This window comes from Pithys albifrons, chromosome 11 (genome assembly GCF_047495875.1).
Source record: "Pithys albifrons albifrons isolate INPA30051 chromosome 11, PitAlb_v1, whole genome shotgun sequence".
Lineage (NCBI taxonomy): Eukaryota > Metazoa > Chordata > Aves > Passeriformes > Thamnophilidae > Pithys > Pithys albifrons.
In genome coordinates, this window is record NC_092468.1 from 2,050,361 (window position 1) to 2,063,162 (window position 12,802).

At 48.4% G+C, this 12,802-nt stretch overlaps 1 protein-coding gene across 6 annotated transcripts in view; it reads left to right on the top strand.

Annotated features, from left to right (window-relative positions):
- CEP63 (centrosomal protein 63) overlaps positions 1–12,802 on the top strand; it is a 30,510-nt gene that overhangs the window by 14,572 nt on the left and 3,136 nt on the right. For 5 of the 6 annotated variants that reach the window (XM_071567076.1, XM_071567080.1, XM_071567081.1 and 2 more), the window contains 5 exons: positions 835–969; positions 1,743–1,857; positions 10,130–10,327; positions 10,762–10,848; positions 12,387–12,592. In XM_071567076.1, the coding sequence (XP_071423177.1) occupies positions 835–969; positions 1,743–1,857; positions 10,130–10,327; positions 10,762–10,848; positions 12,387–12,592 (741 nt within the window). The remainder of the gene's footprint in view (positions 1–834; positions 970–1,742; positions 1,858–10,129; positions 10,328–10,761; positions 10,849–12,386; positions 12,593–12,802) is intronic. The other variant, XM_071567079.1, reaches the window with a different exon arrangement.

The window sequence follows — 12,802 nt, forward strand, 5'->3', positions numbered from 1 at the left end:
GGGGTTCTGGTGGCTGTGTCACAAGGCTGGGGTGTAGCTCACTGTGATGGGTTTGATCCAAGCTTCCTTAGTAACCAGTTGTAACTAGAGAAGTGGGCATTATGTAAGTGTTCCACACGTGTTTTCCACTTAACAAAAGAAGATTGGACTAAAAGAGAGATAAAAAGTTAGTTTTAGCTTCCTTCTTCTGGTCGAGGCTTGAGGAGCAGAAAAAACCCAGACCTTAGTCCCTTGTTCAGTTGTTTTCCTCTTAGAGTTGGTGAGATTGTCTCTTTGCCAGTTTCCCTCCTTTTTAAAGTTTTTTGATTGTACTTGTCTGTTTTGGTTTTGTTTTTAGTCCCTCCTTATTCCTTGTTTCCTGTTCCCTCTTCCCTTTTCCCCTGGGGGCCCCCAATACTGTGTACAAATTACATATGTAGTTAGAGATGTTAGAAAATATATATATATTCTAATTTAATTAAATTTTCCTTTAAGTTCTTGCTTTCTTTTCAGTTTTTTTTCCCTTTGCTAGAAAGAGTATAGGAAAGAAAAAAAAAGACAGTTTGAGCTTGGCAAAAGCGCCGAGCTAAACCTGGACACTCACCCACCAGCCAGACTGTTTCTGGCAGGGAGGCCAAGAGCAAAGTAAAATGTAGTCTTTTTTCAGTCAGCCTGAACTCCAGCAGGGCTGTCATCCAGTTGCTGTGTTTGCTCCCTCACACTGCACACAGGGGTCAGCTGCTGTTGGGTTCTGTGGGTTTTCAGAATTCTGGAAAACAGTGGTTATATTCCCTGTATCAGTGAACTCACATGTGATGTTTCTGTGCTGAGGCTGAAGCTGAGGTTTCTCCTCAGGGCCTTGGAGGAGCGTTTGCAGGGGAAGCTGTTGTGTTCTCCAGGGCTGGAGCTGGACCATGTGCTGCTGCAGCTGGATGTTGCCCAGAAGAAGGAACAGCACTTGCAGTCAGAGGTGACTCGTCTCGAGAACAGGTAGCCCACTGCTTGCTTCCCCTGGAAGTGCAATTAATCTTGGATAATATTACAGCCCTCATTGTATTCATCAAGTTAGCCAGTCCCACTTGTTTTTGTAGGCTTCTTTTAAAAATCAAAAGGCTAAAGTGCTATTCATTTTGCAGTGTAACAGTGTTTTGCTAATTGGTTGGCTGCTTTTTCTTGCACACTGTGGGTGCTCTCAGTGTTCCAGTTTCCTTAGGCTGAGCACCTTCCCAGGAAGAGGTGAAGGAGTTTTTGTTAGGCAGCTGGTAAGAGCCAGGTTGAGACTTTTCATGAAATAGGAATTACAAACAAGTCTGCCCAGAGAGATTGTGGACTCCTCATACCTGAAGGTGTTCAAGTCCAGGCTGGGTGGGGGTTGGAGCAACCAGGTCTCCTGGAAGGTGTCCCTGCCCTTGGCAGGGAGTTGGAATGGAATGAGCTTTGAGGTGTCTCCCAACTCAAACCATCCTGTCACTCTGTGATTCCTCTCTGAGTTTGTGGTTTTCAGATTCATGTTTTCATGGCAAGTTCATAATCTTAATATGGTAAAGAAACAAACCAGGAACAGCTGTTGCCTGTTAGATCAGCTTCCTGATCTCTTTTGAAATGACTTTAGAAAACAAGCCCAAAGGGTTGGTAGGGAGTTTGTAGGTCGATCTGGTTTCTGTTATGACATACACAGGAGACTGTGTGGAGACCAGAGTTTCTCTGACCATTTCCTCCTCCTTGGGGTGTTCTAATCTGTGCTTTTTACATTTTTCATCCAGCCTGGTGTCTTCAAATGCCAGGTGTGTGCAGCTGAGTGAGGAGCTGGGTGAGAATGTCAAAGAGCTGCAGTCCATGGCAGACCACCAGACTGGGTCAAAGGCAGAGATTAAAAAGGTAACGTGGCTTTGTTCCTGGGCACTGGGCAGGCCCTGGAGGAGTGGTCCTGTGTGTGCCCTGTGCCTCAGCAGTGCATGGGGGGCACAGCTCCAGTGGGACCCAGGGCTGGGCTGCTGTGGAGACAGGGATGTGCTGGAGCTGAGGAGCACACCTGACAGGAGATGTTGAGAGGATGTGTTTGTGTCTCGGTTTGAGGGGAAAAACCAAAATGTTTTACCCACAAGCAGGGGAGGGGCCTCCTCCACAATAATCACACCACTCTTTATCAAATTTAAGAAAAGGAATTTTAATACAAGAAGGATAACTGCTATATATATATATATATATATATATATATATATGTAAACAGACTAGTGCAACCCACTTCCCCAACACCATAAGAGAAAAAAAAAAAACAACAACAAAACCCAGCAGGTTTTCCTCCGGGAGAAAAGGTTATACTTAAGTGTCCTTGTCACAGCCCAGCTGGCTGCAGAGTGAGTTTCAGTCCCTCTCCAGCGAAACAGACGAGCAGTGGGCTTTCAGATGGACTCAGTCTCTTCCCCCTGTGTTCCCCGTCCAAGAAGCAGACAGGTACGAGCAACCAGCAGCAAATCCAAGGCAGGCAGCAGCACGGCAGGAAAAAGTAATCCGAAGTAGGCAGCGGCAAGACAGCCAGGGAAAACCCCAGCAGTAACCAGCAGGGCAGCCTGCCTCCTTGGAGCCCCCACTCCCCCGTTCCGCCGAGCCAAGACTGAGGAGAATATCCAAAAAAAAAACCAAAAGAGACAAACCTGCCCCCACCCCAGCGATCACAGTTAACTGCCTCTTTTGTTAACCGCTGGCCTGGGCAGTTAAGTGGCAGGGGAGAGAATTTACATAATAATCCCAAACTACAACATTATCCACCCCTAAATTCTCTTCCATGCCGATACTCTACATTAAACTTAAATTTTCTTTCAAATAATTAAGTGTTTACAAATACAGTAATATGAGTCGTTTACCCAGAGATAAGTTCCCCTTGAGGTACACATCGTGTCTCTCCATCTTCCTGCATCACCCACCAGGTGGAACCAGATCCTTGAGCAAAGACAACCCCACGAATGGGTTTGCCTTTGCCTGAGGCAGGGTTGATCCAGACTGTTTTCCCTAGCATACCTCTCAGGTGTATTACAGGGACTTTGTCTCCATCTACAGTGTGAAGGGGTTCTGATTGGGCAGGGCCGGCTCGATTGACAGAGCCTCTAGTGTTGACTAGCCATGTAGCCTTTGCTAAGTGTTGATCCCAGTGTTTGAAAGTCCCTCCACCCAACGCCTTCAAAGTGGTTTTCAACAGTCCATTACACCGCTCAACTTTCCCGGCAGCTGGTGCATGGTAGGGGATATGATACACCCACTCAATGCCATGTTCTCTCGCCCAGGTAGCAACTAAGCTGTTTTTGAAATGAGTTCCATTATCTGACTCAATTCGTTCTGGGGTGCCATGTCGCCACAGCACTTGTTTTTCCAGGCCTAGGATGGTGTTCCGAGCAGTGGCGTGAGGCACTGGGTGTGTCTCCAGCCACCCTGTGGTTGCTTCCACCATGGTGAGCACATAGCGCTTGCCTTGGCGGGTCTGTGGCAGTGTGATGTAGTCAACCTGCCAGGCCTCCCCGTACTTATACTTATCCCAGCGTCCACCATACCACAGGGGCTTCACTCTCTTAGCCTGCTTAATGGCAGCACATGTCTCGCAGTCGTGGATAACCTGAGAGATAATGTCCATGGTTAAATCCACCCCTCGGTCTCGTGCCCATTTATAAGTGGCATCTCTGCCCTGATGGCCCGAGGCATCATGGGCCCATCGAGCCAAGAACAGCTCTCCCTTGTGCTGCCAGTCCAGATCTGTCTGTGATACTTTCACTTGCGCAGCTCGGTCTGCCTGTTGGTTGTTGAGATGTTCCTCATTGGCCCGATTTTTGGGCACGTGTGCGTCTACGTGGCGGACTCTCACAATCAGCTTCTCTACTCGGGTGGCAATATCTTGCCATATATCGGCAGCCCAGATGGGTTTCCCTCTGCGTTTCCAATTGGTTTTCTTCCATCGGTCTAACCATCCCCAGAGAGCATTGGCCACCATCCATGAGTCGGTGTAGAGGTAAAGCTTTGGCCATTTCTCTCGTTCAGCAATGTCCAGGGCCAACTGCACGGCTTTAAGCTCTGCAAACTGACTCGACCCACCTTCTCCTTCAGTAGCTTCTGCAACTTGTCGTGTGGGACTCCATACAGCTGCTTTCCATTTGCGATTAGTCCCTACAATGCGACAGGAGCCATCGGTGAAGAGGGCGTAGCGTATTTCCTCTTTTGGCAATTGATTGTATGGTGGAGCTTCTTCCGCACGTGTCACCTGCTCTTCCTCTTCATCTGCTAGACCAAAATTTTCACCTTCAGGCCAGTTTGTGATGATTTCCAGGATCCCAGGGCGATTTGATTTTCCTATACGGGCGCGCTGCGTAATCAGGGCAATCCACTTGCTCCAGGTAGCATCAGTGGCGTGATGTGTAGAGGCAGCCTGTCCTGACAACATCCACTTCAGCACTGGTAGTCGAGGTGCCAGAAACAGCTGTGCTTCTGTGCCAATCACCTCTGAGGCGGCTTGAACTCCTTCATAGGCGGCTAGGATCTCTTTCTCTGTGGGGGTATAGTTGGCTTCAGATCCTCTGTAGCCTCGGCTCCAGAATCCAAGTGGTCGGCCTCGAGTCTCACCAGGCACCTTCTGCCAAAGGCTCCAAGACAGGCCATTATTCCCGGCAGCGGAGTAGAGCATGTTCTGTATGTCTGGTCCTGTCCTGACTGGTCCAAGGGCTACAGCCTGAGCAATCTCATGCTTAATCTGGTCAAAGGCTTGTTGCTGCTCAGGGCCCCAGTGGAAATCATTCTTCTTACGGGTTACCAAGTAGAGAGGGCTTACGATCTGACTGTATGCTGGGATATGCATCCTCCAGAACCCTATGGCACCCAGGAAGGCTTGTGTTTCCTTTTTGCTGGTGGGTGGAGACATTGCTGTGATCTTATTGATGACTTCTGTTGGAATCTGACGGCGTCCATCCTGCCACTTCACTCCCAGGAACTGGATCTCTTGGGCTGGTCCCTTAACCTTACTCCGTTTGATGGCAAAGCCAGCTCCCAAAAGGATCTGGATGATTTTCTCTCCTTTCTGAAAAACCTCTTCTGCTGTGTCCCCCCACACAATGATGTCATCAATGTATTGCAGGTGTTCCGGAGCCTCACCCTTCTCCAGTGCAGTCTGGATCAGTCCATGACAGATGGTGGGACTGTGTTTCCATCCCTGGGGTAGTCGGTTCCAGGTGTACTGCACGCCCCTCCAGGTAAAAGCAAACTGTGGCCTGCACTCTGGTGCCAGAGGAATGGAGAAGAACGCATTAGCAATGTCAATAGTGGCATACCACTTTGCTGCCCTGGACTCCAGTTCATACTGGAGCTCCAGCATGTCCGGCACAGCGGCACTCAGCGGTGGGGTAACTTCATTCAAGCCACGATAGTCCACAGTCAATCTCCATTCTCCATCAGACTTATGCACAGGCCAGATGGGGCTGTTGAAGGGTGAGTGGGTTTTGCTGACCACCCCTTGGCTCTCCAGTTCACGGATCATCTTATGGATGGGGATCACAGCATCACGGTTCGTTCGGTATTGCCGACGGTGCACTGTCGTGGTGGCAATTGGCACTTGCTGTTCCTCAACTTTCAACAGTCCAACAGCAGAAGGACTTTCTGAGAGACCTGGCAATGAGTTCAATTGTTCAATCCCTTCTGTCTGTACAGTGGCTATTCCAAAAGCCCATCTATGCCCCTTTGGGTCCTTAAAATATCCATTCCTGAGGTAGTCAATGCCCAGGATACATGGGGCGGCTGGACCAGTCACAATGGGGTGTTTCTGCCAATCTCTCCCTGTCAAGCTCACTTCAGCTTCTAGCACAGTCAACTCTTGAGATCCCCCTGTCACCCCAGAAATAGAAATAGTTTCTGAGCCCACATGTCCTGATGGCATTAATGTGCATTGAGCGCCAGTATCAACCAAAGCCTTATACTTTTGTGGGTCTGATGTACCAGGCCATCGAATCCACACAGTCCAATAGACACGGTTGTCCCGTGCCTCTACCTGGCTAGAGGCAGGGCCCCTCTAACACTGATCCTGGTCATAGCGGTCAGAACCTTTTCTCGATGAGTACACCTGGGAGGTGCCCTCCTGTGGGTCAGATTCTTGCCCGTGGGAAACTGGGACTGCACTTACTCTCACTGACCTTCTTCCATTCTCCTTCAGTTCTTGTACTCGGGCTGCAAGGGCACGGGTGGGTTTCCCATCCCACCGTCCCATGTCTTCTCCATGTTTGGCCAGGAAGTACCACATCTCAGTTCGTGAGGTCTGTCCACTTCCTCTGGCTGGGGGGCGTCTGGCTCTGACTTCAGAGGTTCTCATTCGCACTGGTGCCACTTGGAGACTTTCCCTAATTTCCTCTCTGATCGCTTTTACCTCTGCAGGCAGCGTCTTGAGACTCTCAACCAATGTCTCTACAGCAGAAATACGGGCCTGCATTGGGCTGTGGGTCATGCTTTCATATATCCGGAGCTTATTTGCTACTGCGCCCACTGTTTCATGGTTCTCTTCCCTATACATGGATGCCAGGAAATCGGTGTATTCAGCTGGCCCCGAGCGTGAAAGGTCCCACCACATATGTGGTGTGCATCTGACCTTGTCAGGGTCATTATTGGCTTGCCCACCTCTTCCAAAAAGCACGTCCATCATTGCCATCTCCCTCAGACGTAAAATTCCTTCTTCCATCGTCTTCCAAGTCTTCCTAATATGATGTTCCTGCAGGATTTCTCTATAAACAAACTTCTCTCTTACACTCGTTAGAAGTCGTGCCCAGAGTGAAAGGGGCTTTGATTCCCTCACGAACACCTGTTCAATAGCCACGTCCTGGGCCAGAGCCCCCAAAAACCTGGCTTCAGCACCATCCAGTTGTAAGGTTTCACCCATAAGGTCCCAAACTCGGATCAACCAAGTCAGGATGGGCTCACCCGGGTGTCGAGCAATGTCTTTCCGCAAACTACGGAGATTATCAAATGACAATGACTCAGTGATGATCTCAGGCTCTGGGTCTGCTTGCTGTGGAGGTGCAGCAGCCCCCTCATCGTCTGCTGGATGGTCTAATTTGGTCTTATATTTCCTTTTCTGAATAGGGGCAACTTCCATAGGCTTGGCCTGTCCTCCTGGTTTAGCCTCATCCTTTTCTCCCTTCACTGTGGCATCAGGGGTTTTATTCTCTCGCTTTTCCCCCTTCACTGGGCTAGGTTTCTGAATGCATTCTGGAAAAACCCTGGCCCTACCTTCAAACATTCTGTAAGCCGCAGGGATACAACCTTGCAGAAAAACCATAAAGAGCAAGATATCTCTGGCATCCAGGGAGAATTTAAACATCTCAAAAGCTGTTGTAGCAGACTTGAATGGGGAATGGACAAAGGGTTGGGAGAAGAGATTCCCCTTTGTTCCTTCCCAAGGGTCCGTACTATTATCACTGAATCCCCAGAGGTAGCAGCTTAGGTTGCGGCAGGAAAACAGCCTGGAGAGCACCACCCACATGACATCCAAAGGCATCGAATTCATGGCACCATAAATGCAGAGTAAGAACTCAATAATAATTGCGGCTATTTGAGTTTTGCTCATTGATTTGTTGATAAGACTTAAACCTGCCGCTCCTTTTGGCATGAATTTGTACCAACAAAAAGCCAATATATTATACAGGATGGTCCTGATGAACTCTAAGCTCAAGACCCACATGGTGCCACAAAATAGCAGTTATCCTTCTTTGTTTACAAGCCCCACACGTTGGGCGCCAAGAAATGTCTCGGTTTGAGGGGAAAAACCAAAATGTTTTACCCACAAGCAGGGGAGGGGGCCTCCTCCACAATAATCACACCACTCTTTATCAAATTTAAGAAAAGGAATTTTAATACAAGAAGGATAACTGCTATATATATATATATATATATATATATATATGTAAACAGACTAGTGCAACCCACTTCCCCAACACCATAAGAGAAAAAAAAAAAACAACAACAAAACCCAGCAGGTTTTCCTCCGGGAGAAAAGGTTATACTTAAGTGTCCTTGTCACAGCCCAGCTGGCTGCAGAGTGAGTTTCAGTCCCTCTCCAGCGAAACAGACGAGCAGTGGGCTTTCAGATGGACTCAGTCTCTTCCCCCTGTGTTCCCCGTCCAAGAAGCAGACAGGTACGAGCAACCAGCAGCAAATCCAAGGCAGGCAGCAGCACGGCAGGAAAAAGTAGTCCGAAGTAGGCAGTGGCAAGACAGCCAGGGAAAACCCCAGCAGTAACCAGCAGGGCAGCCTGCCTCCTTGGAGCCCCCAATCCCCCGTTCCGCCGAGCCAAGACTGAGGAGAATATCCAAAAAAAAAACCAAAAGAGACAAACCTGCCCCCACCCCAGCGATCACAGTTAACTGCCTCTTTTGTTAACCGCTGGCCTGGGCAGTTAAGTGGCAGGGGAGAGAATTTACATAATAATCCCAAACTACAACAGTTTGTCTGAACTTGGCTTTGTGAACATCTCCTGGGCCTACCCTACATCCCACAGTACTTGTGTACACTGAGGAGGTACCTGAATTAGTGTTGGAGACCCAAATAGGCAAAGACATTAAGGCCTGGAATTCTGAATTTAAGTCTAATACAGGCCCCCAACAGGGTGAAGAGCAGAGGGGGAATGAGTTCACTGTGATACATCCTGTGACACTTGGGACAGGGCCTCAGGTGTGTTCCAGGCCATATGTGAATAAGGGAGTTGCTTTCAGATTGATATGTGGACACCAAGTCAGGGGCTGGCAGGATGGAGGAGCTCACCTGCACTGGGGCCTCATCCCGGGGTGAGTGAGCCCCCAGTGGGGACCAGTCCTCCACAAGGCTTGGCTTTTAATAATGGTTTGGATCAGGTGGTGTAAAGGCTTTCAGCAGCCTGGAAGGGTGGAAACCTCATTGAATTTGAGTGAAAAACCTCACTTGTGTGGAAATCCTTCATCCTTTATTCTGAACGTACAGAGGTGCAGATCTTGCCAGAGATGTGTGCTTGGTTACACATCTAAACAGCCACACAGTAAATGAATCTCCCACAGGCTGCTGGGGAGGAGAGAGAGATTTATGATGGCTGTTTCTATTTTATATACTTGGGAGGCATTGAGGTGACATGGAGATAAATCACCGTGTGTACAGTATTTACATGGCTAGGCAGAGATCATCTGGTTCAATTTTCCAAAATGCTTGTAATTCTCAGAAAAATCCTGGATGTTTGGGTGGTTAATATTTTTGACTAATGGAATGGAATCCTGGGGAAGAAATTATGCTGCTGTTGTTCTGTTGTGTCACTGAATAAATGCAAAGTGTGCCTACCAGAATATTGTATGCAGTGCAGGTCTGCCACCTCAAAAGAGGATTGAATAAACCAAGATAAGGGATGGAAAAAGATGGCCCAAAGGATGGAGTGTTTTGTGTCCAAGGAACAGCTGAATGGGATAGGACTTAGCAAACTGGAAAAGAGATAAATGAGATTGAATAGACTAAAAATAAAATCATGCCTGTCATGTGGAAAGTAAATAGGGAATGATTATTCTCTCATAATGCAGAGACTAGTGGTCATCACAGGGAGTTATGAAAACAAAGAGATATATTTTTACCCCATGCATAGCTGGCTGGTGGAAGTTTGCCATGGGTGGCTCTAGTTGCTACAAGCTAATATCAATTCAAAAGACTTAGGACAAATTAATTCCTGGAAGGAAAATCTGGCTCGAGCTATTTAAAGTTACCATCTTCAAATGGTATCTTTAAATACCTCAGGAAGGCAGAGTGGCAATTTGCAAGGTTATGTTCTCCAAGTGTTGCTGTGCTTCCACAGGGAGGGTGCACCTTGGGCTCTCTGGGGCTGGTCACCAAAGTCCTATGGTGAGCTGAGGAGACTGTGATTTGATGAATTATGGATCTTCTCAAGTGCTTCACAGCATGTAACTCCTGCCCCATCCCAGTTGGCAGTTCATGGTGTGGGAAAGGATTAGGATGAGGTGGTTTTCAGTCAAGAAGGACAAACATGCACAGAGGGTTTGTTACACAGAGCTTTTTGTTTTCCAGTACCAAGATTTCACATTACCTTGTGCAATACTTCGAGGGTTTTTTGTTGGAACATCTTTTCAAAGCTCGTGGGTGGTGTGTGCATGTCTCCCTGCAGCTGAAAGAGCAGCTCTCTCAGGCTGAGCAAACACACAGCAGCGAGCTGGAGGGGATGAGGAGGGAGATCTCCAGGCTGACACAGGAGCTGCACCAGCGCGACATCACCATCGCCTCGGCGAGCGGCTCCACGTCAGACCTGGAGCAGCGGCTGAGGGCTGAGATTGAAAGAGCAGAGAGGAAAGCAGTGGAGCACAGGGTAAAAAAGGCTCTCATAGTGCCTCTTTAAGGGATCTGAAGGCTTGGAATATCATCCTGCTCTTCAGTTATGTTCATAGTTTCCTTTTCTCTTTAGCCTTTGAACAAAGACTTTGAGACCCTTCTGATAAAATCTTCTAATCTGTGGTGTCCACTGAATCTGTCTTGCTGCTTCTTTTCAAACCAGTAACTGGTAGTCCCACAGAATTCTTTGGGAACACTTGTGCTAACTAGGCCTGGATGGACAACACCTTTGGAAACTCAAGTAAATGACTGTGCATGGTTATTTTTATGGCCTCCTCTGTAGGGTCCCTGCACAACTAACATCCAAACCTTGCTCTGTGCTTGAATTTGAGGGTGGAAAATGCTTGGAGGGTGTTGTGGGTATGTACTCAGTTGTTTTTCTGAGATCATTGTTTGCCTTTTTCTCCTCAGGTAATTCTGGTCCAGCTGGAAACCTTGAGGCTGGAAAACCGTCATCTCTCAGAGTTGCTGGAAAAAAACAAGTGTGGTGTGCTGGAGGTCATCATTGAGAACCAGGAGATGGGAAGGGGCTGGTGCTGTGTGTTCCCACCTGGAACAGTCAGAAACTTTACCCAGGGCTCTCAAAATGTGTGGTAGAGCTCAGTGAACTTAAAACCCAAGTAAAAGGGGCAGTTTGTGAGGAAATAAGGTGCAGAAATAATGAGCATTTGTTCAGTCAGAGCAGTGAGGAAAGCTGCAGGAACAGCCATCATCTCTGTTTCTGCTCCATGGGCTCTGGCCCATGCTTTTTAGTACATTTTATTACACCTCCATTTATGCCAGTTTACCTCAAAGCACTGATTCTGAATCTGTGATGTCCTTTGGACCTGTCCCAGAGCTGTAAATGGTCTGGTCCTTGCAATGTCTGGGAGAGAACGTGTTCTCCCTGGTGAGGAACCGTTCAGCAGGGCTGGCCCTGGCACTCCATGGGCAGGTTGCTGCAGGAATATGGGCTGGATGCTCTGGGACAGTGCACCAGGAAGGGCCCCTCTGATGGGCTGCTGTGGCACTCTTGAGGTTTGGTGAGGCCCTCTTGGCCAGAAGGAAGAAGGAGAACCTGCATGGAAAAGGTGCTGCCTTGTCAGGAATAACACCTTGGAGTTGTTTCATTTTAATGCCTGTGTGAAGGCAGAAATGTCTGGTTTGCAAGTTCTGTCTCACTTAAAGCAGAATGGATGCTTCCCAGGGGGCAAGGACTGGATTCAGACAGCTGACAACCTAATGGGAATATAGCAGAGCTTTTATCCTGTCAGATCTGTGGGAAGGAAATACTCAGCTCTAGTGGGTTTGGGGTAATTGTCAAATGTGCCAAGTTCTTGGGGAAGTGTTGAACCGAAGCTTGTGGCTGGTGAGATGGAGAGAAAACAGAGCTTTCTGGAGGGCTGATTTGAAACTGAAGTAACCTGAGGCCCTTTACTTTCTACTTGAAAAGTACCTGGTGGCTTTTGCCTGTGTGATTTCCCAAAAACTTGGTAGCAGTGTGCAAAGTAAGAAATCTGCTTTAAACAAAAAGCCCCACAGCCCCATGGCACAGGAGCTGCCTGTCTTGGCCAGGTGGTCCTAATGCACCTTTGGAAAGTCCTTAGGTACTGCAGTGATAAGAATGAATTAAGCATCTAAATTTAATAGAATTGGCAAGTAGGAAGTGGAAATGTCCCAGGAGTAGAATCAATGGAAATTATATCCACCTGGCCTAGTAAGGAGACGATGGAAAGAAACAAGTTGATGAGAGTTTCACACAGAAAGGCCAGGTTAAAATACATGTGAACTGTTCTTGGTCCTTATTTTCCTGTTTCCAAAAGTATCCAGTGGTGAGAGACTGGCTTTTCCAGGTGGATCAGCACAGCCTTGTCTGGATGCAGTCCAGTAAGGCATGTGTGACTGATTTTCCCTTAGAAAAGCCTGGAAAGCTTTGCCAGTGAAAATCGAGGTTAGAGGATGTGCCTTAAGGAGTCCCTTGCTGATCTTTGCTCTGGATGTGACTGTGGTGTCCTGCAGACCAGAACTTCTGCCTTCAGCCCTTCTCTGTCTGTTAGGGAAAAGATGTGACCCTGAGGGCGCTCAGGGAGGACTATGCTGTGGAGCTGCACAAGTTGAAGTCTGAGAACCAACAGCTGCAGAAGGATCTGGCCGAGACCAGGGCACAGCTGGAGGGGATGGCACAGCTCTGTCCCGCTGAACCCGAGGGCACTGCTCAGCAGCAGAAAGGCACAGAGCCCCAGGCCAGGGATGTGCAGCACAGGTGAGTGTGGCGTGACCCCGAGCGTGAAGGGGAGCAGAAGGGGTGGGGCTGTGTGTGGGTTTTAACGACGTGCCCTGAGTGAAGTGTCTCTCCAGCACATCGTGCGTCTGGGAGAACACAAGGGCTGTTTGGGAGTCTGCCTTTATGCTTTCAGCAATGCAGTGGCTTTGAGTCCCAGCTGGCTTGTGTTCTGCAGAGCCAGCAGTGTTT